This window comes from Athene cunicularia, assembly GCF_003259725.1.
Source record: "Athene cunicularia isolate RWA chromosome 12 unlocalized genomic scaffold, athCun1 chr12_part1, whole genome shotgun sequence".
NCBI lineage: Eukaryota > Metazoa > Chordata > Aves > Strigiformes > Strigidae > Athene > Athene cunicularia.
Genome location: NW_020799116.1, coordinates 23405067 through 23430625, shown reverse-complemented (window position 1 = coordinate 23430625; position 25559 = coordinate 23405067). Strand labels below are relative to the sequence as shown.

The window sequence follows — 25559 nt, the reverse complement described above, 5'->3', positions numbered from 1 at the left end:
GGGGGGGGGGAAATAAAAAAATGCAAAGAGCATACCAAAGCCACCTGAGCTGTAATTACTAACAAGGGCTCTAACAGACAGCTTGAGCATGCAGGATGCTGTTGCTAATGACTTCAGAGGCTGTAACAGCACTCAGGCAGGTTACTATAATGCAGATTGATGCTGACCCTTTTTACTTGGACTGACCTTAAAGTGTTGTGAGGGTAATGTTCAAAGCAGATGTCAATACACTCTGCAGTTGCTTAGGCTACTTGGACTATTCAGAACTGCTGATCAGCAGCAGGAGGAAGTTTAATATGAAAACCAACATAATTAGCACTGTGATGTTGTGGTTGAAACACACTCTGATCCTGAGTGTTTATTGTAGCTAATGTAGAGTAGACATGGCTTATCTCAAAGTAGAAGGCCTGGGAGGAAAACACAAAACATTCTTCTGAGGAAAGAGATCCTTAGCAGCTGAGGAAGACTGGCTTTGTCAGCAGTCCCAGTACAGAGTTGTCAAAGGTGTAAGAAATGCCCTGGGGAAATAAGTGGATATGGACATGTCCTCAATTCATCCCTTACCTTAAATGTTAAATTTGGGTAAACAGTGCTACAGTTACTTGTCAACTGATACAGCTGTAATTCCTCATCCCCATCATTCAGAGAGGATACTGTTTGCCAGTGCACCTTCATATTGAACTGTTCTGCAAGAATCATGGTGACCTTTCCAATAATAACTTCACAAAATTTTGAAGCCAGGGTGGATTTCCAGTGTGACCTCTACAGGTAGTATGTTTCTGAAGACAGTGTTTTGAGAACAGAGGTATTCTTCCTGTGGCCTTAATCTCAGGGTCATAGAAGTTGTCATCCCCAGATTAAATGATTTGAACCAAATTTGAATCTTGAAACATAGGTTTGTGGATAGAAAATGTAGACATACTCCCTTCTTCTAAACTTGAGATATTTATGTGTGAAATATATGTGAACAAAACAATAGTGAAACATTTGTTCTGTAGAGCTGTTTCCTTGCTGTTGTCAGCTGTTACAGGAGTTGCAGAAGCTGAGCAAGTGGTCATCTGAGGGTGCTTAGATGTCATGTGCATATAGTTTGCATCTGCTTGCCTCTGGAGGGAGGCAAACAAACTGAGAAACTTGAGTGCAGCTAGGAATATTGTTTCCAGTGTTGAAATAGAAGGAAAGAAAAAAACCTCCAAAACACAACTACTTTATGTCAATTGTGAACAGTTTGGCGCTTTTTTTTTTCCTGCTAACAGATTGAAGTGTTCTGCGTAGTAGCCTCATTGTGTTTGCTGAAGGAGCTAAGTAGTTTTGGTCCAGAAGTATCTCTTGCTTCTGAGACCTAAAGCAATTGAACAAGTATTTGAAAGCCTACATAAAATACATCCTTTTATTTGTTCATGTTTACTGTCCTAGGCCTAAATAAGAAGTCGAAACTGGTGTGATAAACTATGCACAAATAACAGAGTAGTTCTGCTGGCTTTTAAAGCCCATCTTCTATAGCTTGGTGGCATATGAAAGCTGGTAGCAACCAAAATAGAACATGATATTGTAGTGAGGCTACCAACTAAATATATCGGAATATTTATTTTCATTGCTGCATGTTATCTTTGTTATCCTGAGCTCTATGAAATGTAGATATAATATTAGAGTAGTTCTATTCCAGAAAAGTGTGAGAGTGCCTTGGGATGTTCTGGAGGCTGTTTTTTTAGTCCCAGTCATCACCTCTGATATGGTTTGACTACCTCTAACTGTAAAATTACTTGTAAGGCTGATGTCTGTTTGCTGAAGAAGACTCTGTAGTTGCAAGGGCTGTCCTGGCACAATCAGTACTCTCTTCTCTATCTGTAACAGTAAGGTTTCTAGCAGAAAGAGCAGGTCTGTGCTCTTGCCGTGAATCTCTCTGGGCTGTAACCCGAAGCTTCACTAACAAGCTCCTTGAATCTTTCCACACTGCGTAACTGGGCTCTGAGTTAAGAAGAGTGCAAACATTTTGAGCTGTGTCAAACTTGGGGTCATTCCAAGGCCAAAAGTATGATTTCTCAGTCTTGACTTTTTTTTTTTTAAAACTTGTGTTCTGTTTTGGTTGCCTTCAAACATAAAGGGAGATGATTTATCAGCAATATAGAGTTGGACAGTCTTTGTTTTGATGTGAATGAAAGGGAGCTTAGCAGACATAAAAATACTGACTTCTTAATGGAAAGCAGTGCAGTACATTTAAAGACTTATGTAATGTTTTGTAAACTTTTTAGACAAAACAACCTCCAACCGAACCCACCCATATTTGAGATCTCATTCCATTGCAAGTATACCATAAGTTTTAAGTCTGATTTGAATAAAATCACTAGGATCATATTGCCCTTAAAAGACCACACATGGAACATATTTGTATTTATGTACTATTTTTATTTCCGAATTATGCTGTTTGTTTTAGAAAAATATATGTAGTTCCTTTATGTTGTCTTTTAATTTGAAAATAGTAATGTAAAATTCCTAGTGTACGCTCGGTTGCATGCACTTACAAATTAAGTGCTCATAATTGAAAAATGGTCCATACAGTTTGAATTACCAATTTGGCAGTGTAATCCAGAACATTGGTATCTGTTGAAGCCTCAAAGTGAAGCTTTTTGGATCAAAATCTCTTGCATACAAAGTTTTAAATATATGCTGCTTTTTAACTCAGAATGTTTTCTTTGAACTGTTGCCATTTTGTAGTTTCACCAGTGATAATTAAAGAATGGGCTGCTTACAAAGGAAAATCTCCTCAAACCCCTGAGCTGGTGGAAGCACTTGCATTCAGGGAATGGACCTGTCCTAATCTCAAGAAGCTGTGGCTGGGAAAAGCAGTAGAAGACAAGAACCGAAGAATGAGGGCATTTTTGGCCTGTATGCGATCAGATACACCAGCAATGCTCAATCCAACTAATGTGCCCACTCATCTTATGGTGCTCTGTTGTGTATTAAGGTCAGTACCTAAGGTGAAACAGAATGAAAGAAAGGTTTTATACTGTGTAAACTCTCTGGCATGTTTGACTTTGTATTAAACCATGAAACTGTTAATTCCTATTTGCAGCATCACTAGGAGAAGGGGGTTGTTTTGGTTTTAGAACATTGTTGCAGTGAGTCTTAAAAGCATGCTGTATATTCAGTGTTTGTTTCTTCTGTCTCTAGAAGACTGAAACAAGGAGGGGAAAAAAAAATCTTTTGTTGCAGACAGGCCACTGTAGCATTGGAATTAATTTACCCTTATTATATGCTAGGCTTCAACTTACTAAAAAATAACATTTGGGGTCTGAGAGGCTATGTTGGTGAAGTTGTAAAGCAAAAGGAAGAGTTCTTCAGAGAATGGCTGCATAGCAGCTTATCGGGATGCAAAGTTGATGTGAATGAAACTGCCTATGATGTGTTAGATTCTCTGTGTTAGAATTGCTTATCTAGTTGAAATGATGATAACCAACAGTTGAAGTATTAATTCTATACTTCAGCTTTTCAAAGAGAAAGTCACAAGGTTCAAAATACTTACCTGTTTAATTTTCAGATTGAAAATTGACTGAGGAACTGAGAGATGCTTACCTTTTTGCAATACAACTAGTTTATAAATCTGACATAACCCAAGGTTAGCATGTTGCACCTGAAAAATTTTAAGCCATTTCTGAAAGTGATACATATAAATTTGTCTTCAGTTATATTGAACTTTGTCTTATCTTTTAAGCACTAAAGCCCATTTCTTTTTCTCTTTATAGAATAGTAAGTATACAAAAAAATAGTCCAAATGTCATCTTAAAGCAGAGCTCCTCATTTCATTTAGACAGCATGTTTCTCCTGTGACATGTGACATATATAAATTTTTATTCAGTAAGACATGATAATAAAACTCACCAACTAGATAATTTCTGAGTAATGTATTAACTGGAAAAAATGTTCACAAAGTCCTTTTACCATGAGTCTTTCGTACAAAGACCATTGATCTTTATATTATTTTATTTTTAGATGTATCAGAATCCACTTATGTTTTAAATTCTATTTCAGCAGCCTGTCCTCCCCTTCTTCACTTGAAGCAGTGTTTGCACAACTGAGTCACAGCCAGTAGCTCTTCCATATGAATTTAAACAAATTTAAGCTTCAAATCTATTTAGTGTTTTGGCCTTTTTAACTATTCAAGTCTAGACAACAAAAAATTTTTTTGTTGTTGCCTTCTTGTGACTTCTGATCACATAAAATACCACTTGATTTACCTATTAAAGGAAGCTTCTGAATAATTATGGGCTTTCTCCGTAGGTATATGGTACAGTGGCCGGGGGTTCGTATACTTCGTCGCCAGGAACTTGATGCTTTTCTTGCCCAAGCATTGTCTCCAAAGCTCTATGAACCTGACCAGCTTCAGGAACTCAAGGTAATTCTTAACTATAACTTTCATAATTTAAGAGATTTATTCCCGGCTGATGCATATTGTTAACTGTAGTGACTGATGTGTACATGCCAGTCTCTCTAAAAGCCTTGTATAATTACCTATACTTTCAAAAATACTAATCTTAATATTTTAAAGTATTGCAAAAATTGATAATCAGTTCTGTTCTACTGGTTGGATATGCAACAAAAATCTTAAACATAATCTGTGCAGAATCTTTTCTCACAATTTCTTAAGTAATTGTCTCTAAACTTTGAAACAAATGTGCTTCCATTGAAAAGTTTAAAAAAAAAAAGAAAAAGAGAAAGACTTCTTCCTTGTATGGCTATTTTTAAATGCCAAGCTGGTTATTTTTTCATGATTCAGCATTCAAAAGATTTTTGCAACTAAGTGTAGAAATGGAGAGAGACTTGCATAATCTTGAATGGAAAAATGCAGGAGGGAAAAAGGGGAAAGCAGTTTGTTAATAATACAGAATTGTAGAAATAATTATTTTGAGAATTTTAAAAGTTAAGATCTCAGTGTTTCTATTTTTTTCCTAATACAGTAGTATTATACAAAGTAAATACTGCTAGCTTAGTGGTAAGAGTTGTTTTGTGTGGTATCCTGATTGTAAACACAAAATGCCATTCAATCTGTGCAACATTGTCTTACTCTGGGGGATTTCTCCACTCAACCTTAATATGCTTACAGTGAAATTTCCTCTTCTAGCCTTTGAGATAAAATATACAAGATTTGGTTTTGCTTTTACCTTGTTTGCTCTTCAGAGTTTGTTCAGAACCTACTATGAAGTTATCTGAATAAAATGGTAGAATTTTGTCCTTTTTTTTTTTTTTAAGCAAACATTTTTCTGAATGGAAATACTTCCAGATGCTTCTTTCTTCATAATGTATCTTAAGCCCAGTAGTGTATTTGATAACTGAAAGCTATGGGAGGTATTAGAATATATAGGGAATGCACAACTGGAAGTGATTCATCTTATCTCCTGTCTGCACTGATGGTCGACATAGCATAGAGATGAGATGCTGACTGCCTCTTCATGCAACCTTGTGCTGAAGAAGTAATTTCAGACAGTCTTTCAGGTACTGTAGGGCTCCAGTCAGGACAGTCTGTGCCTGGATACATGCTGTCCTAGTTCAGTCAGCAAGGAGAAGGTGGTACTTGTTTCCAGACTTTCTTCATTGACAGGTACACACTGCAGAGGGACACAGACAAAAGCAGCAATCCTAGCACCACGCTTCTCAGAAGAAACAGTAATTAAACTCACGCGGACTTCAGCTATTAGGCTTTTCTATATTTTGCCACTGATATCAAGTCTCCAAGAGCATTCTCAAAGCTAGCAAGTGACTATTTCTCTTCTGTGGTGTGCAGAATCTAGGTTTCATTCTTCCATGTAGGACCCTGGCAAAGACTTCTCAGTCCCACTCTATAAACCAAATCAGTCTGCTCATGGAAACCCAGCACTTATACATAGAAGTACAACTAAGGGGAAGAATACAACTGAATCCACTTCAGAATCTATTTGAACTTGTCACACAGCAAGCAGAGAATTCACATGTTACCAGTTGTAATGTCAGAGTTAACAGAAAAACAAAATCCTCTTCCCATTTACCAAAGACTGAATGCTAACAGCAAAAATAAGAAATAATTATGTAAGTAAAATCCAACAGAAAGACATTTATTTGGCCTTTCTCTCATTGATGAAAAGATGTGAAGAAACACAGGATGAAGACAGCTATAATAAACACGTGATGAGTTCATGCAAGACTGCTTGTTTGATTCAACACTTAGAACTGCATTGCTGCTGACATGAATTATAAGTGTATTAGATTCCTGACAACAGTGTTTTTGAGTACTCCTCATTGTGGCTAATTCCTTAAGAGCAACCTGAATGTAGATCCTGTCCATCAAGAGAATTATTCAGGCGTTTGCTGGAACTCCCTTTTCAAGGTGTTTCCTAGATGTTCATGCTGGAGCCCTGTGTGCTTACTGGGTCTTTCAGAACCCCAGAGATTCTGGTCCAAAGAAGACGGCACTTGTCTGCATTGTATGTAAACCAGTACCTTGTCATCAGGGAAGCATGTGACCAACTTCTGCCAAAGGAATGACCTGGCAATGAGTTATCCTGTATGTTCAGCAGGAATATACGTAGCTCATCTGAGGTTACAAATCCGTAGGACTTGGCAGAGTATAGTGGAGAGCCTTTTAAAGTCTTAGGAGAACTATGAGAGCATGGTTCAAGACACCTACCCCAAGCTCTCCTAAAGATGAGTAATTGTACCTGTAGGTATCAGTGGAGATTCAAATGACAGTTTTGCATGGAAAGCTTAATGCATCAAAGAACAGCAGTGTATTAGCCACTCAAGTCTTCAATGTCCATTTTCAAAATACAGCACAATAAACAAATAACATCTAGGGGCAGAGATTTTAGCAAAGGTATCTGTAAGAGTTATCAAAGTCTTGCTTCTGTCTTAAGATTTGATGCAAAGAGGAAGAAACCCCATGGTGAAAATTGATGGCCTTGGAGGTCTAAGAAAGCAAATACCAGAGAAAATATTTTTTTCTTTTCCAACACAAAATGAAAGGCAGAGACAAGGCAAGTGATAAACAACGCACAATATTTTGTTTAATATAAATTGTTCTCTGATTTGTATTTTTAAATTGTGCATGAAGAGTATATGGATCATTTCCATAATATATGTTGGTTAACTGAAAGATGCAATATTTCGTGCAGTTACTGTCTTCATATGAAACAGCTACTTCTCTTTTTGTTGAAGTCAGAAAGAGCAGCTGAGTTTGAACCCAGCTGCATATCTGCAGAATGTTCTGGATAGTGGTTTGGATCGTAAAGGTTGCTTATGCATAAGGAAGGTAATGTAGTTTAATTTTAAAATTGAATACGAAGGTTTGAAAATATTCCCAAGGAAGGGCTGATATTTTCAGAAGTATTTTAGAGAACACTAGTAGTGATATTTTCTTATGCCAGAGCTAAAAATATATTTGCTGCAAGCAAATCCTTTTTGCTTCCACCACAAGCTACTATTCATTATTTAGTTCTACCTTTTGTGTATATATCCTGCAACCTAAATAAAGCTGTTCTATGCATAAGCATTACTTCATTAATAAGAGACATAACAGCAAAATCTTGAATCAAGCTGATAGAAAATCAGTTATAAAGGAGTTGGAAGGGAAATGTGATACATGGGAAGAAAATTTGAATGCTTAAGATGGGGCTTGTTCCTGAAACCTTCTACAGAATATCTCAGAAGCACAAGATTACTTTAAATAAATTTTTAGATTTTTCTACTGCTAATTTGCTATCAGTGCCTTTAAAGCTTTTCCTTGCTATAACATGCTTTAGCATTGTTTGAAAAAGTCTGTACTGCATAGTGCAGCTGAAGTATGTGTTGTACATATTCTAGACACCACATGCTACAAGTTAAAGATGAGTATTTTATTTAAAACTTTTTACTGACTGCTTGATGTGAATTGAGTTAAAACATTAAAATGTTAGAAATAATTTCCTGTGCTTTGTTGTTGAGAAAATAAGAGGGTTTTTGTTTTATTTCTCACCTCTCAAGTGGATGGATGGATGGATGGATGGGACAGCAGCCTTCCTGAGTATTGCAGTTTTGCATATACAGGTGATAGATTCTGGTGCATTCTTCTAGTCAAATTGGCAATTACATGTGAGAAGTCTGGACAACCTTTTAAAATTGTTCTCTTCAAGAGTTTTGAAAGTAATGTAACTATTGGAATAACTTTGACTTAGGTGTCATTATTACCTCACTAAATTTCCTTTTTTTTTTTTTTTTTTTAAACAGATTGAGAATCTCGATCCCCGAGGAATTCAGCTGTCTGCTTTATTTATGAGTGGTGTTGATATGGCACTTTTTGCAAATGATGCTTGCGGACAGCCAATTCCATGGGAGCACTGTTGTCCATGGATGTATTTTGATGGAAAATTATTCCAGACCAAGCTCATCAAAGCAAGCCGGGAGAAAGTTCCGCTCATTGACCTCTGTGATGGTCAGGTGTGTAGTTTCAGAAGTGTGACAAGAGTATCAAGTGTGCCAGACTTTCAGAAGTGTTAGATGTGGTTGGTTTATCAGTCATTTACTTCATGTATCATCTCTACACTTCGCTGGGTCAAAAACTGGCTGATGGCCAGGCCCAAAGAGTTGTGGTGAACAGAGTTAAATCCAGTTGACAGCCGGTCACGAGTGGTGTCCCCAGGGCTGGGTGTTGGGGCCACTCCTGTTTAACATCTTTATTGATGCTCTAGACGAGGGGATCGAGTGCACCCTCAGTCAGTTTGCAGATGACACCCAGTTGGGCAGGAGTGTTGATCTGCTCGAGGGTAGGGAGGCTCTGCAGAGAGACCTGGACAGGCTGGAGCCATGGGCTGAGCCCAACTGGGGGAGTTTCAATAAGGCTGCCCTTGGGCCACAGCAACCCCCAGCAGCGCTACAGGCTTGGGGAGGAGTGGCTGGAGAGCAGCCAGTCAGAGAGGGACCTGGGGGGGTTGATAATGAGCCAGCAGTGTACCCAGGGGGCCAAGGAGGCCGATGGCATCCTGGCTTGTGTCAGCACTGGCGTGGCCAGCAGGGACAGAAGAGATCTGAGCCCTGTGCTCGGCACTGGGGAGGCCGCCCCTCGGTGACTGGGTTCAGTTTTGGGCCCCTCACCCCAAAAAGGCCATTGAATGGCTCAAGCGTGGCCAGAGAAGGGCAACGGAGCTGGGGCAGGGTCTGGAGCACAGGTCTGCTGGGGAGCGGCTGGGGGAACTGGGGGGGTTTAGTCTGGAGAAGAGGAGGCTGAGGGGAGACCTCCTGGCCTTCTGCAACTCCCTGACAGGAGGATGCAGAGAGGGGGGATGAGTCTCTGGAGCCAAGGAGCCAGCGCCAGGCCCCGAGGGAATGGCCTCAAGCTGCCCAGGGCAGGGTCAGGCTGGCTCTGAGGAAGGATTTCTTTGCAGAAGGGGCGGTTGGGCATTGGAATGGGCTGCCCAGGGCAGGGGGGGAGTCCCCATCCCTGGGGGTGTTGAAGAGTCGGGCTGAGCCAGCGCTGAGGGATCTGGTGGAGTTGGGAACAGTCAGGGTGAGGTTCATGGTTGGACTGGAGGATCTACAAGATTCCAACTGAGATGATTCTCTGATTCTGCTTTTAAAAGACAAATATGAAGTGAATGGCTAATGAGTGGTTTTCAGCTCTTTTCACTGTTCTAACTCATTGATGATTTGAGATGTCATTTCGGTAGCTTTGGGAAAAGTAAACTGGCATAAATTTTAATTTCTTTTTTTTTTCTCTCTGGAAACAAACCTGAATGTAATTGTGATGTAATGAGCAACTGAGTTGAAAACTATCTCTGTTGATTTATTCAAGTATTCTTTTTGTGTCAAGCTAGCAAGACTGTTGCAGAGGACTATGCTGCAGTGGTTTTACAGTGAAAGAAAATTTGTGATTTCTAACTTATTTACAGACTTTGAAGTCATTCTTATAATCCTTAGGCTAAAAACCTTTTGACATTTCTTACAACTATCTTAAAAAAACAAATTAGATTTTTTGCTGTATCCAACTATGAAAACAGGAAAATGACAAAAATCAAGTTTCCTGAATGACCAAAATTTTTTCTACTTTTTGGGAGGTACGAAATCTTAGCAAAACAGCTTACCTCTTCTTATTTCTGACTCAAGGGAAACTGGTCATAGATTAAATATTGACAATGGCTGTGGTACCTCTCAGGCTTGTTAGTCTCCAGGTATGCTTTAGCCTGCTTACATAGACTGTGCTTTATAATCGAGGTTTATGACGATTGTTCTGTTTAAAATAAAGGGCTGCATTAAGTGTTCAAGAGACTATATAGACAGAAGTTTCTCAGTTCCTTTCTGGAAAACCCTTTTTAACTTGTAAACTATTTCTGTGTTACCAGCTTCTAAACTGTCTCAATATTTAGACTCCCATCTCTCTACCAATACGTAAAGATTTTCTTATGAACAATTTGAATATCATTGGACTATTAATAGATATGCAAGACAGATTATTGTAATCTTCTAGCTAGCTTTATAGAAGTTATTTGCAGTAGTTATCTACTCTTCTATTATTTTGCTTTCTTCTCTGAATTTGTTTTGTAAATGTAGCTTTCTACAACTGAAATCAAAATTTTAACATCTCTTTGTGATCTTCTTTTTATTCATAGGCTGAGCAGGCAGCCAAGGTTGAAAAGATGCGTCAGAGCATCCTAGAAGGATTAAATTTCTCCAGGCAGAACCATCCTCTCCCTTTCCCACCTCCACCTGCCATGCCTTTCTATCCAGCTTCTATGTATCCTCGACACTTTGGGCCAGTCCCACCACCTCAGGGCAGGGGGAGAGGCTTTGCTGGTAAGTGGTGGGACAACAGTGTGAAGCGTTACCTTGTATTTCACATTTCCAAAACTACAAACTGATCTACCTGTTCAATTTAATCAGAAAAATACATAAAAGCAAGTGCTTGGTATGTGTTGTCATGTGCCAATCGCTGTATTTTGTTGTTACTTTTATTAGCTATAACTTAGCAATATGGAACATACTGTATTGCTGTGTATTTCAATCAGGATTTTTAATAACTGTGCCAGATCAAGATATTTTTACTGCTATGATACAAAATAGAAAGAGGAATGAATCAACACTGGATGATATGAAAAAACTCTTATATGTGCTGTACGTTGTTTCAAAACATTTCTATTTATAAATATTGAGAATGCCTAAATTAATGGACACAGTTTAACTGGCAGGGTTGAAGACAACCTTTCATCCTCCCCACCCCTTTGTATTTTGCTACAGTCTTTTAACCATTGGCACCCTTGAATGTAAATACTGATTCAACCATTCCAGTCTGTTTCTAGAATTATTCCCTTTCTCAGAATCTCTCTGGTACCAAGCCCTACAGGTGTATTGATTATGGACGTTGGGAGTAAGATGTTCTTGGGGTGCCACAACTGTAGCCATCGGAGCTCACTGCCAAAAAATTGTTGCAAGCCTTTATGACGCTTGTTATGCTGTAGAAGTCGGGATGCCCGTTGCAAACCCAGGTTAAAGGCCTGCTATTTGGATAAGAGACCCCATGCTCGCTAAGGCAGCAGGACATCTTTGGCCAGGCTTCTTCGGTGGTGGTGGCTTGCTCCCACGCAGCATTACCTGCAGGAGCACAGCCCTCCCTGCTGACTCCAGAAGGGTGGAAGGAGGCAGCAGCGTCTCTGCTAGGGGCCTTCCCAGATGCCTGCCCCCCTCACAGCTTTTCCCCTGTCTTTCTTTACCCTGGGTCTAACAGGAGTCTATGGCTTCGGAGGCCCTTATGGGGAAACAGTAGCCACAGGCGCTTACCGGGCCTTCCGGGTGGCGGCAGCGGCAGGACACTCCGGAGCCTTCTCTGGCAATGACAGCAACAGGACTAGCAAGTTTCAGGGCGGTAATTATACCCAAAATCCTTTTCTTAGAGCTTCTGGCAACGGCTTCCTTCACTTATGGTTTGGTCTGAGGCTTTCCTACTGACTGCCGATCTCCCTTTCTCCCTAACTGTCTCAGCTCTCCCTCTGTAGAGCCTGCCCAGGCTGCTGTCTGCTCTGCTCTCCCAAGCACTCTCCCCAGGTCCCTGCCGCAAGCCCCCTCGGCGCCATCCTCTCTCATGCCTAGAAATCCTCTTCCAAACACAGGATAGCCATAAACCCTAACGAGACGGTCTGTCTCCTGCACTCAAAATGTGAGGGTGGAATCTGTAATCAGCTGAACTTTGCTTGACTATATTAACAGTTATTTTCTCAAATTATGGGGTAGTCAAGCTTTTGCAAAAACAACCTAATGTAGCAATGGCTGACTTTGGTGTTGCTGCTAACCCATCCTTTGCTGTCATCACTGTCAGCATGGACACAGGTGTGAGATTTACTTACCTACCTGTGTGCCTATTGCTTGTCTCCTGTATGAGGTGGGGTAGTAGAAACCTGTTCATTCCAATCCCCCATTTAGGGTAAATTTTTTCTATATATTTAGCTATTCTTTCTGGCCTCTGAGCTTTTATCCTAAGAGTGAACATATCTCTAATGCTTCATTGTGTGAATGACTTTGCCCCTGTAAACAATGTACATCTGAAGCTGAAAGACTTGTAAGGGAAGTGTGACCCTTTCTGAACTTAATCAGTGGTTTAGTTCCTAGCATATTAATGTTGAAAGACTAATTGTGGCTGCATAAAGGCTGTGTTTTGTAACCCTTTCAGTACTGATGGTCTTACTAGTAACATCTGGCTCAGTTGCACTTAACCTAGATTTCCTGAAATAAGTTTTATGCCACAGTTGATTTTTAAGGGCAAAATGGAGGTATAATGATATGAACAACTTGAATAGAAGATACATTCGTATTTTAGACAATTTCAGTTTTAGCTGCTTTCTTGGTAGGGGAAGGGTAAACCGACTTTTTATGCTCAGATCAATTTAAATGCTATATTTTTATAACATCTTAGTACAGGTAATTCTGCCTAGTAAGTTGTTTAAAGCAGTTATAGTCTTAGTGTTTTAGGCTGGTATGTGGTGCCTTTAAACCTGTGAAATTTACTTCTTCATTAAGAATGCGGAAAAAAAATCTTCAGATAGCTTGTAAAATTTCACATCAGTTTCTTAATGCTTATCTAAAACATTTTTAATTACTGAAACTGAAGTACTCATATAAGATCATTTTTCTTTTCAGAATTTAGTATCTGTTTTTCAAAAAGGGGGGAAGGAAAGACTCTTGGAAGTACAATACTTCTGAAAGACTTCAAAATGAGAAATAATGTCCTAGTATCAAAAGAGAAAACTGTACATGTAATAAAATCTTGGCAAACTAGTTTTACATTCATTTGTAACTTTAATGTTATGATTGTGAAGATCAAGGTTTGGTTTTGCTTTTTATGTGCAGGAGTCCAACCTATTCCTTCTCAGGGAGGGAAACTTGAAATTGCCGGCACTGTAGTCGGCCATTGGGCTGGAAGCAGACGTGGACGAGGGGGTAGAGGGCCATTTCCTCTGCAGGTCGTTTCTGTGGGAGGACCAGCGAGAGGGTAAGTGCAGCCTTATGGAACATACTTTTCGTAGGTAATTTAATGATTGGGGGAAAAAGTAAAACAGAGAGAAGTTGGAGGCATTAGAAATTGCATACAACACAATTTAGGACACATTAGATAAATTATGCCCACTGAGTATTCAAGAGAAGTATTTGCATTCATTTTAAGATGCTTTTAATCAGTTACTCAGATGAGTATAAACATTTTTATGTGCAAATAAAAATCATATTCTGTATCATATATATGTATGTGTGTGTGTATATACACACACACACACACACACACACACACACACACACACACTCTGGATTGTTTTGCATGAGGAAATTACTCGGGGGCTTTCTATTACCTGGAATCAATAAATACATTATACCTGATCAAAACTATCACAGCACTCAATTCCTTTCTTTCTCATGGTAGAACATTTATTAAGAAGTATGATAAAAATTTTAATAACTTCATTATGTACTACTTCTGTGAAGCAGTAAAACACCTGAAGGACATTTCTAGGTTTAATAGTTATCTGCTACAGTCATGATGGGAGATGTGCTTAAAAGAATGTTAACTTTTTTAGCTCTTCCACTTCATTTCACTACAGCTGAAATTACAGGTGCAGAACATTTCTGAAAAAGAAACACTTTGTTAGAAAAAATATAGTCCTTTACTTTTAAGACTGTTTTTTTTCCATAGGCTTAATTGTTCTGTGCCTTACAGGACTATCATCTTTAAGATTGTATCTATTGCAGGAGACAATCCCAAAGTAATGTGATTTATATATTATGACTGTCTAACTATATTAAAGAAATGGAGTAAAGTAGGTGTATTTATGCCATCTTGATCTAGGAAGCAGCAATCTGAAAGAATAAGTCTGAACTGCATTAATTCTTCTCTATGCATTAGTTTAATCGAATGTGCACTATATAGTGCTAAAGTCAGCAAGAGCTGTTGGAATGACTATCTTGTTGGACTGAGTGAGGAAATGGTTGGATCTAAAACCCTGGGAGAATGGGAGCAGGGGGAGAAGCAAGAGCTGCTGGTATGGGACCAGGGAGGGGTGAGAACAGCAGAAACAAATATTTAAAAGTTGAGCGGCAGAAAACAGCATTGGTGTAAGAGCAAAGCTGACACTTTGAGGGGAGCAAATTTAGGTAGGAACATTTTATTCTCTAGAATGAGCTTCCATTGCCAAAACATGACCATCTAGTGGTTTAGATGCTTCAGACAGCTGTCAGATAACTGTGCAGGCTAGTGGGGTCTGTGGTACACTTGTGCTCTTCCAGAGTCGCAGCTGGAGAGCTGGGGAATAAACAAAGGTGTGTGATGAGGCACTAGGCTCCTTTGGGTGTTTTAAACTTACTCCTCAGTTTCAGTGGAGGAAGTAACGTTTTTTTTCACCATTCAGATGAGGTTAGCGTGTGGTCATAAGTTCTGGTTTTTTTGAGGATCCACAAACAGAAGACTCTGGCTTGCTACAGAGCTTGTTCCTTTTCTTCAGTTAAGCACACTGACTGCAGTACTGTTTGTGGAAAACGTCCAGGTGTTTTACAGCGTCACACTCAGAGACTGCTGTCTGACTGAGGCACCCTGAGCAATGATCTGGAGACACCTTCAGGCTCCGATCTGGCTTACATTTATTTATACATGCATTGGCTTCCTTCACAGAATAGCAGTTCCTCCATTTGCTGAAGAAGCAAATACATGAATTTATGCAAAACATCAGTAGCCAAGAACTAACACTGGCAAGTCCTAAACTGAGAACCTTCCTTATCTGGGAAGCAGTCAAATCACCAAAGGGGTGTTACTGCCCCTTCAAGTACCTTTATGGCAGAGATATACTACTCTCCAATAGTAACTTTCGAGTTAGGAGACGAAATTTCTGACACTTTCTTTCTGTCAGAGGTACTATCTTTGGGCAGTTAGCTTTGAGTGCAAGTTGTCACCTCAGAAAGACGGGAAGATGCCAGATCTTCCTGCCCCCATCAAATCATAACTGATGTTAAATTCTTTACATGTAGAGTTACTAAAATTAGTCAAAGAGGGAAAAACTACTGTAGGCAGCTTATTTGTTGTGTCAGTTGATACTAAAAATAAAACCTAGTAGGAAAACACACTAATGCTAGTGTTCTGTCTAAAGACAGCCATTTTAAAGATTGGGGTCCTTATTGGAAGATGTTATTTCCTACTAAGGAACACCACTAGGAAACTGCACAGTACGTTGTTTCCAATTTATCACCTAGTCCTGCACACTTCTACTTCATTTTGTATCTGTTTCAGCAGAGGGAATCATGTCAGGCTTGTTTACACCATTATCTCATGTCTGTGCAACGAATTTGGATGTTGTTCTTACTGTATAAAATTATACCAGCTGCATTTTTATTGGCTTCCATCCATCAATGTATTTAGTGTGCTTTTGTGATCAGGAAAAATCTTAGCTCCTTGAAGGGTGCGCTTTCACCTCGTAAAAAAAAGCAAATGGCATAGGTAAGCCCTGTTAAAATCTTTGGAAAGAATGCAGTGAGAATTATTCAAATATAACACACAGCTCTTTCCTCTGTTCTTTGCTGTTGCTTTAAATCCCAGTATTCTTATTCTTATTGTTCAGTGTGGGAATACGCATGTGTGTGAAAAGACTTGCATGTCACATATCAGTGTTTCTCCACTAAGTCAGTTCAGAGTAACTTAGTTTTTGCAGCAAAGTAGCAGAGGAAGTTGGTGCACCACAGAAAAGCTTACCTCCTCTTCAGGCGTTTTTTTTGTACAGCTTCTAGAGACTTTGCTGCCATATGGGTATTGTCAGGTATATGGAAAATGGGATACAGTTGAATTGCAGCTGTCATTTGTTGCCAGAATGGCAAACTGGGCAATTGCAGCCCATGCATCTTAGAAACTGAGCTGCAGGCAGGCCTGGACCTGAGCAGCACCTGACTGCTCTCTGCCAGCATTAGAGGGGTCAGTCTTCATGCTGGGACCTCCTGGTATTGGGCAGTGGATTTGGAGGAAAAGTAGAGCAATCACATATTTCTAGTGGAGGAAAAAAAAGGTTTTTTAGGTGAGCAGTAGTCCTTGACATAACAAGGAAGTTGAGTTTTTGCAATTGATGGCATAAAAATAGTTTTAGCTGAGTGAGAGTTTGTTTTGATCTGATCTAATCTTTATTGAATCAAATCAAAAAGTCACCACCTGATGTGTCCTGGTTGGAAGCCTCCATTTGAAAGCATCTGAACTTGATAAATTCCTACATGTCCGAGAAGGCTGAAGCCTCATTTTTTCCCCACAGGTTCTTTGATAATTTTGTGTTCTCCCATCAGAACTGAAGCAATTCTGTATTTTGCCTTCCTTTCTTTTATCTGATTTTGTCTGTCTAGCATGTTTATACATGGGAAGTGTTATTAAATGGGAGAAATGACCTTATAAATGGTTCAGATTGCTTGTGTATTTTTTAAGGTGAAAGTATTCTGAGCTCTGTTTTTCAAGCACTGTAAGGGTAGTTTGACACTTTGAAAATATTTCTGCAAAACTTGAAAGTACTTGTTTATTGTTTCTCTAGAAGTATAGAAATAGTAATTTTATTTCTATGAAAACAAAAGGTTTATTAGGTTTCATACACTTGAAAGCAGTAGAACCCTGTAATTCTGAATTAGTCATGTTGCTTCTTTAAAGAAATATAAATGTTAGTCAGCAGACAATAAAGCTAGAAGAAAAAATCTTGCAGTAAAATAAAATTTAAAGCTGTTTTAAACGAAGCTGATGTGTATTTTTCTTTCTTCCTATTCCTCAAAACTTCCAGGCGTCCTAGAGGAGTTATTTCCACTCCAGTGATAAGAACTTTTGGAAGAGGCGGAAGGTACTATGGGAGAGGTTATAAAAGCCAGGGAGCAATTCAGGTAATAAAGCCATGTGCCTGACTTCAAAACACTCTAGTTTACAGGCTAGTATGGTATGGACTTCCAGACCAGCTAATATTGACAAGCACAACTTTAAAAAGATAAAAGTGTTTCTTACAATGATCTTGCCTACGTGTTGAAGCTGTAAGCTGCACAACCAGTCATGGATGACAGGCAAGCATTGCATCTCAATTATAAGCAAACTTTGGTTATAAAGACAGACGTGGAAAAATGCATTTTGATATGAAGGCTGTGCCTACACAGCTCTAACCAGCCGTGGGAGTAGAAGAAAATTTAGGAAAATGGGAGAAATATAAAACTGAAACAAATTAGCCATCTCTGTTCCTGCCCCCACTCTTTCCCAGTTTCTTTTCTGGGACCACAGTACAAGCTCATGAAGAGAAATTAGTGACAGTAGAAGGATCTTTGCTGCTGCATGGCTCCAAATCTAAGAAACTCCTAGGTAATAACAGACCACTCTTTGCCCCCATGAGCACAGTTTCATTTTCAGTGACAATGTACGAAGCATCTGCGGATCATGGTTTTTGTCTTTTCCATGGGTCCTTTAAATGTAGCTGAAGCAAACTGCTGTTTTGTATTAAATGCCAATTGCTTCAGAGTTATGTTTTCCTCCCTTTTCCATTGTTATTGTGGCTATGCAGTTTTGAATGTTGATGCAATTCCCACTGGTAATGGATGAGTGGGTAGTAAATAGGTGGAAAAATTTCACCATAAATGTGTCATGGATATGCAATTTGTCATGGAGACATTAGTATGTAAGAGTAGGGGGATGTTTGCAGGAATCAGTAGGAGGAGGAATGTTCTCCAGTGGATAATGAAGCACCTATTAACTTCAAGTATAACTTGCTGTGTTCTAGGTGTAAAAAATCAAATACTTCTCTTCCATGTTCAATTTCTGTGTGCCCAGATTACGTAGGTCTACAAATGTACCTGTGTATTTGAAGCTTTACATATTTTACTTTAAATACAAGAGAAACCACCATGTTAATGATGTAGTATCTAATTTTCCAAGTACCTTAACCTGTGAAATAAAGGAAGCCCTGAGAAAGAGTTTCCAAATATTCCCTCCTTACTATGGTTTTACATATGTAAGTGTAGTTCAACTAGTACCTGTAGGTGGATGGTAGATAGTCCTGACGGTCAGCAAGTTTGGGTATTCACATTTTTATTAATGATACGTAGTTTGAATGGTAAATACTTGTGATCACAAGGATCTGGGTCTAAAATTGTGCCTGTGATAGGGAGAAGAAAGATAAATGGCATTCGTTTTTGACTGTTCCTGAGCTCACTGGATTTTACAGTCATTAGTTGTTCTAGTATATATTCCTTTTACAGGAAAAGAAAAAAGGTAAATTAAAATGCACGTGGCAGGAAGGACTTGGCAAACTTAATGCATAACAAATAGATTTTGATACCCAGCTAAGACTAACTGGCAACAGTGTACTTCCCTGTCTTACCAATCTGGGCAGTTAAGGAAAGAGTGACTATGCAGGGCCAGACTGAGACATGGGCATTTACACCAAGTAAGATCATCCCCACAGTGGCTTAATTGATGCTCATTATGAGGCAATATGAAGAAAGATTGAAGAATCTGATTGAAATAAGCAATTTGTATTTATCAAACATGACATGCCTATTTTCTCACAAGATGAGACCTTTCACTCTTGATCTGGAAAGAAACAAAAGCATGTATTTAATCTAAAACTTAGTAAAGTCTGTAAAGAAGCACATTTACACATGTGATAAATGTTCATTGTCCTCATATGCCAGTCATGTACCTATGCAACGTTACTGAAGAATTTTTTGTGATTTTTTTGGATAATGAGGTTTGTGATCCTGATGCTAGAGAGCAGCAGTTGTTACTCACCTGCAAAATCTTTCATCAATTCAGAAAAGTACTAACCACGCTGTTTTTACTATGTGAAAATTTAAATTAAAACACTCTGAAATTGTTGGCTGTTGTTTGAGGTGTATGAGGTATCTGTCTCTTAAGTCATTTCTTCGTACTTGACTCTGTTAACAGTGTGACAGATCAGTACATTGCTTCTTAGCAACCCAACCTACTTATTTTGTTTTGTTATTTAAAGCCTATTATGTTTCTGGAAGACTAAGGTTCATTGTTGCAGATACTTAAAAAACTAAATATACATTTTAATGCTGCATAAATCTGTTTTTTATTGCTATACACAGTCTTGTAAGATTCTACTATATGCTTTTTGTATGAAGTCACTCTCCTAATCTCAGAAGCATATAGGCTAGTATAGATAATGTTGCATGGTACTTTTGAACTTTAAAAATTGTCTGAAAAAAGTTTTGGTTTGTATTTGAATAACATGTAATCATATCATTAAATTATAAAGTATATGAACCAAGAAGCAGAGTTAAGCTGTATATTGATTTTCAGTTTTGGTGTTTCCAGACATTTATGTAGCTCTTACATAGTGAAATAATTGAAGCATCAAAGTTAGAAAGGACATTTTGCCACAGAAGCATCAGGAGGCATGGCTAGAAGGCACTCAGATACTGAAAATTCTCTCTCATCTGTGCTGTGCTGTTTATTTTGTATGCCACTTCTTATTTCAGCAGTACGTAATACTCAGTATTCGCTTGTGATACTTCTGCACGTCATACGTTTGCCTATTAATAGTGTCATTGTAACAGATTGTAAATATATAGCAGTGGTTCTTCAGTAATTTTCTTCTGTTTTTTAAAAAATAGGGCAAACCTCCTTATGCTGCTTCAGCAGAAGAAGTAGCCAAAGAACTTAAGTCAAAATCAGAGGAATCTAAATCCTCAATTGTGTCTTCAGATGGATCCCTGGCTGAAAATGGAGTTGTGAATGAGGAAAAACCAGCTTCCCAGATGAATGGGAATACAGGAGACATCAGGGCTTCCAATCAGTCTGAAAGTGCCTTGAGTAATGACTCTAAAATGTGCAATACAAATCCTCACTTAAATGCACTAAATGCAGACAGTGTTTGCCATAAAGATGATACTCTTGAGGCCACTGTCTTAAAAAAAGAAGAGTAAACTTATTTTTTATAGAGGGTGAAGGATGTTGGGAAGGGTCAGGATTAGGAATATCTGGAAAGAAAGAGAGCCTACAGTTACGTACATTTTTTCCTTTCCGTAAGAGAAAAATGAGGACTTTGGAAATTCGGATCCCTCTTTGATGTCAGAGATTTAAACAACACATTTTTAGTTTTAACCAGTTGTAGTCAAAATGCTACAATAAAACAAAAAAGAAAGAAAATGAAGAGCATTTGACTCCCGCACTTAAAATGAAGTATACATAAAGTTTAAACTGGTTATGACAAAAGCTTGTAGTTTTGTTTTTTGAAATATAAAGAAGACAAATTTTGGCAGTCTTTAAGTATATATAGCTTAAAATATAATTTTTAGTACTTGGCACCATATGTATGCCATTATATTTGATTTTGCATTACTGTGTCACAATAAAGCTTTCTTTAAGGCTTTGATTTCATGATTATGGGGGGAAAAAGGCACAACCACAGTTTTTTTTCTTAAATTTCATCACCGTTGATGTGGTTCTTTTGTGTTAAAATGTGCAAACTATCGAAACTAAAAATTATAGAGTAATATTGCAGTTCTGCTGATTTTAAATATACATCATACATACTTTACAAGCAAGTTAAATGGAGATAAACTTGAAATCATAGAAGATGCAAATGACCTTTCAAAATAAACACAATGTGTTCTGAAACTTTTTGTGACTAATACCATGCATCCGTGATCAATGAACTATGTGGTTTTGAATCAGACGTAGACCATTAGTACTACTATTTGAGCTAAACTTCTGCATGGTTCATAATTTTTAAAGTGTGTAGTTAATATTATGCATGTTATTGTCCTCTTTCTTCCATTCTTACAAGTACTGTGCCCATTTGCAAAACAAAAAGCTAATAATCAGTAATAGTCCTATAAAAGATGTTAACTATGTTTAGTCATTGACTGATCTTGCTCTAACCTTAAAATTTTGTGATTATTGACCTCTGTTGCATTTATTCTAAAACTTAAAAAAAAAAAAATTATCTAGCCGTTTTGAATATCAACGTTACCCTGGTGTACTCATTGCTGTATGCATTATTGTTCTCTGTTGCTGTTTTATGCCTTCATATTAGCAAATATGAAATTCTGTGAAAAACAAAAAAAAAAAGCTTTGATCTTCAAAAAAAAAAAAAGTACCCCCCTTCTGTAGCAGGAAACAAATGGCTTGTTCTTGAGAACTTTCCCATCAAGAATTTAGTATAAGCAAATATACCTGTATCATTTTGATGTTTTTGTTAGTGTTTCCAAACTTAATGTACTTCAAAATCAGAATCATTTCTTTATATTCGTTTTCATATAATTCTCCTGATGCTCTTCATCACACATTAGTGATCAGAAATGAGGTGTAATTCCCCATTCCCTGCCCGCAAGAGCTAAGTAGGTATCTTAATGTAAGTTGAAGGGAGTTCTGCCCCAACTCATGGATTGTGCAAGAATGAACTACTGTTGGGTTTGATTGGTTGTAGATGGATTGTGGTGTGGTGTATTTGAAGGCTATTGAATGCAACTTACAGTGCTTAATAAAAATCTTTATTCTTTTAGTATAAAATACTGTATGCCTTTTTTGTCAAATATTTTTTTAATTAACATGTTGTAAATAAAAGTTTTCCTATGCCCGAATAAAGTGATTGAGTTAGCAGACTACATCCTGTCCTCGCAAAAGGTGGAGAAAGAAAACACAACCCTTGCCCACTGCCGCTGTTGGGGAATGCTGCCCTTGGTCAGGGTGATGCTTTGTCCTTTTTATCCTGTGCAGCTACTTCAGATGTCCATGTTTAAATGTAAGACGGTTAATAAGATGCAAATAAGACAGAAATAACAGGCAGTTGTTTAAAGAAGAAAAAGACCAATGCCAGGTGCTCAGGGGGTTTGAAGTATCAGATGATCAACAGTGCCTGTGTCTCAGCTCTTTGTAGCTGAGAATAAATCACTCCGTTATCCGGGAGCTTTCTCTAGATCATGGATTATACTGACGTAACATGAGGAGTTGGAAATTTATACCTTAGTTGATATCAGAACAGCTTTTTTGTCTGGGCATGCCTGTATTGTCTGCTGTCGTTATCTGAATGTTCATCTGTTTACTCTGGTGCATGACACACAGTGTTAAGCACAGGCTCGCCCCGAGCGTTTCTGTTCTGGTGTTGCGTCTACATGAGTGGTGTTAACAGCTCCATGCTCTGGGTGTAGAGGCAGTTTATAGCAGCGCAGCTGTTTTGTGTGAATGATGGCAGTGAGTCCTCTCTCCTTCCTTCTCCACACAAGCTGGAGAAGAGTAGTTGTGCTGCTGTCGTGGCAGCTCTCCAGGGGATCCCACTGTCAGATTCTGGAGGGATTTGTGTCCCTTCCTACCCTGCACTGATGCAGTGGTGTTCGCTCCCTGTTGGAGCTTGTGTAGTCTGGAAGTAGTACCTGTTCTGGTGAAGATTTGAGGCACTAATTGTCCTCTTTCCCAGTAGTTTCACTTTTCTAGCATAATCTGGTTATGGGCATGGAATAAACAGTATCAACAAAAATAAACATGCATGGGAGATTTCACCAATGTGCCGTGTACTGTGAGTGTAACGACTTCACTCCTGTCCTCAGTGTAAGTGCTGGCAAAATTTTTTCATGGGCAGCCAAAGTGTGACAAGGTATCCACACAAGTGTGACTAAAATTAGGATGTGAAAGTACAAGAAGTTAACTAGGTCATTGGCACAAATGTAAGGTGCTGCATTTACTTTTCCAGAAATTACGGTGAAAAAGTGGCTTGCATGACGTGTACTTGACCTGGAGCACATATTTTCTTTGTGGCCCATTTAACGCCCTGCCACTGCCCCAGAGAGGATGAAACCCAACTCCTTAGTCAGGAACTACACCAGGGTGGGAGGAGGAGGAGCTTCCAGCTGCTTGTGGTAGTAGTGGTGCGGACAGCTCACAGGTACCAGAGCTCCCTGGTTCCCTGACTGGGACCATCAATGTCAAACTGAGAACCAACTCCGGGTTTATTTTTTGCCCTCTCTGCACTGGTGTGTGCAGGTCAGTAGCTGAGGGTGTGGATGGCATGGTGGGGCTGGGGGGGGCCTGGCAGGCTGGGGAGAACCGAGCAATATTCTCTGAGCCTCTGCCCCTCAGGGGCAAGCACAGGACTGCCTCTTTTCCCTCCTGTCCTGAGTAGCTTCCTACAGGAAAAAAAAGATGCAATTCAAATTAATTTAGTCCTCTTCCAAAAGGTTAAATTGTCTCTGGAATTTGTGATCCTATGAAATGAGCACATACTGCCTGGGCTTGCTCCTGAAGAACATACTGCACATGCATGTTTATATATCAGCTCTGTTACATGGACCTTTTTAATGTACTAATTAAAATAGTTAACACTTTTTAATAATCTATTATCCACCTGTAGACGGGTAGCCTGCATCTCCTGTAGCAACACTGTGAAGTGCTGGTCCCCGAGTGTGGAGGTGGTGATGCTGCCGCCCCACCCCCTGCTGTGCTGGGGGTCCCTGGCATGACCGTGGGGCCGTGCTGGGCTCAGAGCTGAGGGGCCGCAGGGTGCCTCTGGGGTGGGGCAGTGGGTCTCTGCTCTTCTCTGGTGCCTGAAGGTTTCCTGTTGGCAACCCAGAGAAGGGTCTTGGGCACCGAGCGTGGAGGCCGAAGCCAGCTCCTTGCCATGCAGCAGGTCTTGGCATGTCAGCAGGCCCCTGCGGGTGCAGCACCTGGAATAGGCACCTAATAGCCAAGGGGCTTACTGCTATTTGTAAAGGTTAAAGGGCTCTACAAGAAGTGAGCCTTTTTATTTCTGAAGTGAAAACCGATACGAAGATGATGTCTCTCAGGATAGCATAGAATAGTTCAGTTGGAAGGGACTTATAAGCATCATCTAGTCCAACTGCCTGACCAATTCAGAGCTGACTAAAACTTAAAGCAAATTATTAAGGGCATTGTCCAAATGCCTTTTAAACACTGACAGGCCTGGGGCATCGACCGCTTTTTCAGGAAGCCTGTTCTAGGGTTTGACCACCCTCTAGGTGAAGAAATGCTACCTATATGACCAATATTCCATTATCCATCTCCAAGACAAGAGTTAAACTGGGAGAACTGGCCATTTGGTGAGGAAGTGTGACCACCATCCATCCCATGCCAATGGGCTTAGCTGTCAGCTGAAGGCAGAGCCCTGCTCGACCCTTGTTTGAAAACAACTAAAGCATCAATGTTCCTTCCTGGGCTGGCCTCGTTAATTGTTTAATTGTGTTGTTAATGACTAAGAATGATCTACGTGTGACACAGTCAATCACTTTTAATGCGTTTTTACATCCAATCTTCAGTGAGTCCTTAAACGCAGGCAGGGGAGTAATTACTGACAGGAGAAGATTTAGGGGCCCAGTGGTGTCTGTGCAGGGGGTGCCCAGTGCGGGCATCCCAGAGTGGTTTTTGTTCTCGGCTCTCACACCTTAAGTGCAGTGTTGTGTTACAGACAGAGGAAAATGAGATTTAAGCAATCTGCTAGATGGTGAGTGGCCACACAGCCCCCTCCCACCAGGGATGGCAGGCAGCAGGGCCGAGGAAGTGCCGCAACCATTTTATTTCCTGCACTGGTGGTTGTGCTATTTCAGGAGGGGGTTGTGTTGCTGACGGCTGCGTCACAGGCTGGCGGGGCATACGCCTGCTGGACAGAGCAGCAGCCCCCACACTGCCTTCCAGATCCTCCTTGTGAAGACTTGAAGAGGTGAGTTTTTCAGGGTTGTGGAAAGCCCTGCAACCAGCAGAGCCCTGCAGCAACCAACAGCTTGGGAGGCTGCTCCTACCCCGTCAGTAAAAGGCTGGGATGACCTCTCCAAGCAGAGCCCCTCACACCAGTGTGCCCAGGGAGCCCCTTCGCCTGGGGGCAGCGAGGACCAGGTGGTGCAGCCATCGCTTCTGTGCTGTGAAGGGATTAAAAGTAAGATTGTGGACGCGTTTTCCAATGCAGTCAGTGTTTAAGAGTGTAAGTCTCCAGACCCGAGGCAAATTTACGGCTCCCTCAGTGGAAGTCTGTATATTCCTTTTTACTGTGCTGAAAGCCCAACCGACGTGTGGAGCCGGGGCGGGAGCGCAGGCGGGTGCGGGCGGGAGCGCAGGCGGGTGC

The 25559-nt window shown here is 39.8% G+C and overlaps 1 protein-coding gene across 3 annotated transcripts in view; it reads left to right on the top strand.

Moving 5' to 3' along the window:
- The window catches only part of FAM120A (family with sequence similarity 120A), a 49595-nt gene extending 27592 nt beyond the window's left edge, over positions 1–22003 (top strand). For 2 of the 3 annotated variants that reach the window (XM_026857774.1, XM_026857773.1), the window contains exons 10-17: positions 2716–2965; positions 4279–4393; positions 8233–8442; positions 10608–10791; positions 11720–11857; positions 13336–13477; positions 17268–17364; positions 20104–22003. In XM_026857774.1, the coding sequence (XP_026713575.1) occupies positions 2716–2965; positions 4279–4393; positions 8233–8442; positions 10608–10791; positions 11720–11857; positions 13336–13477; positions 17268–17364; positions 20104–20415 (1448 nt within the window). In that variant the 3' untranslated portion in view covers positions 20416–22003. The remainder of the gene's footprint in view (positions 1–2715; positions 2966–4278; positions 4394–8232; positions 8443–10607; positions 10792–11719; positions 11858–13335; positions 13478–17267; positions 17365–20103) is intronic. The other variant, XM_026857775.1, reaches the window with a different exon arrangement.
- Positions 22004–25559: the final 3556 nt, after the last annotated feature.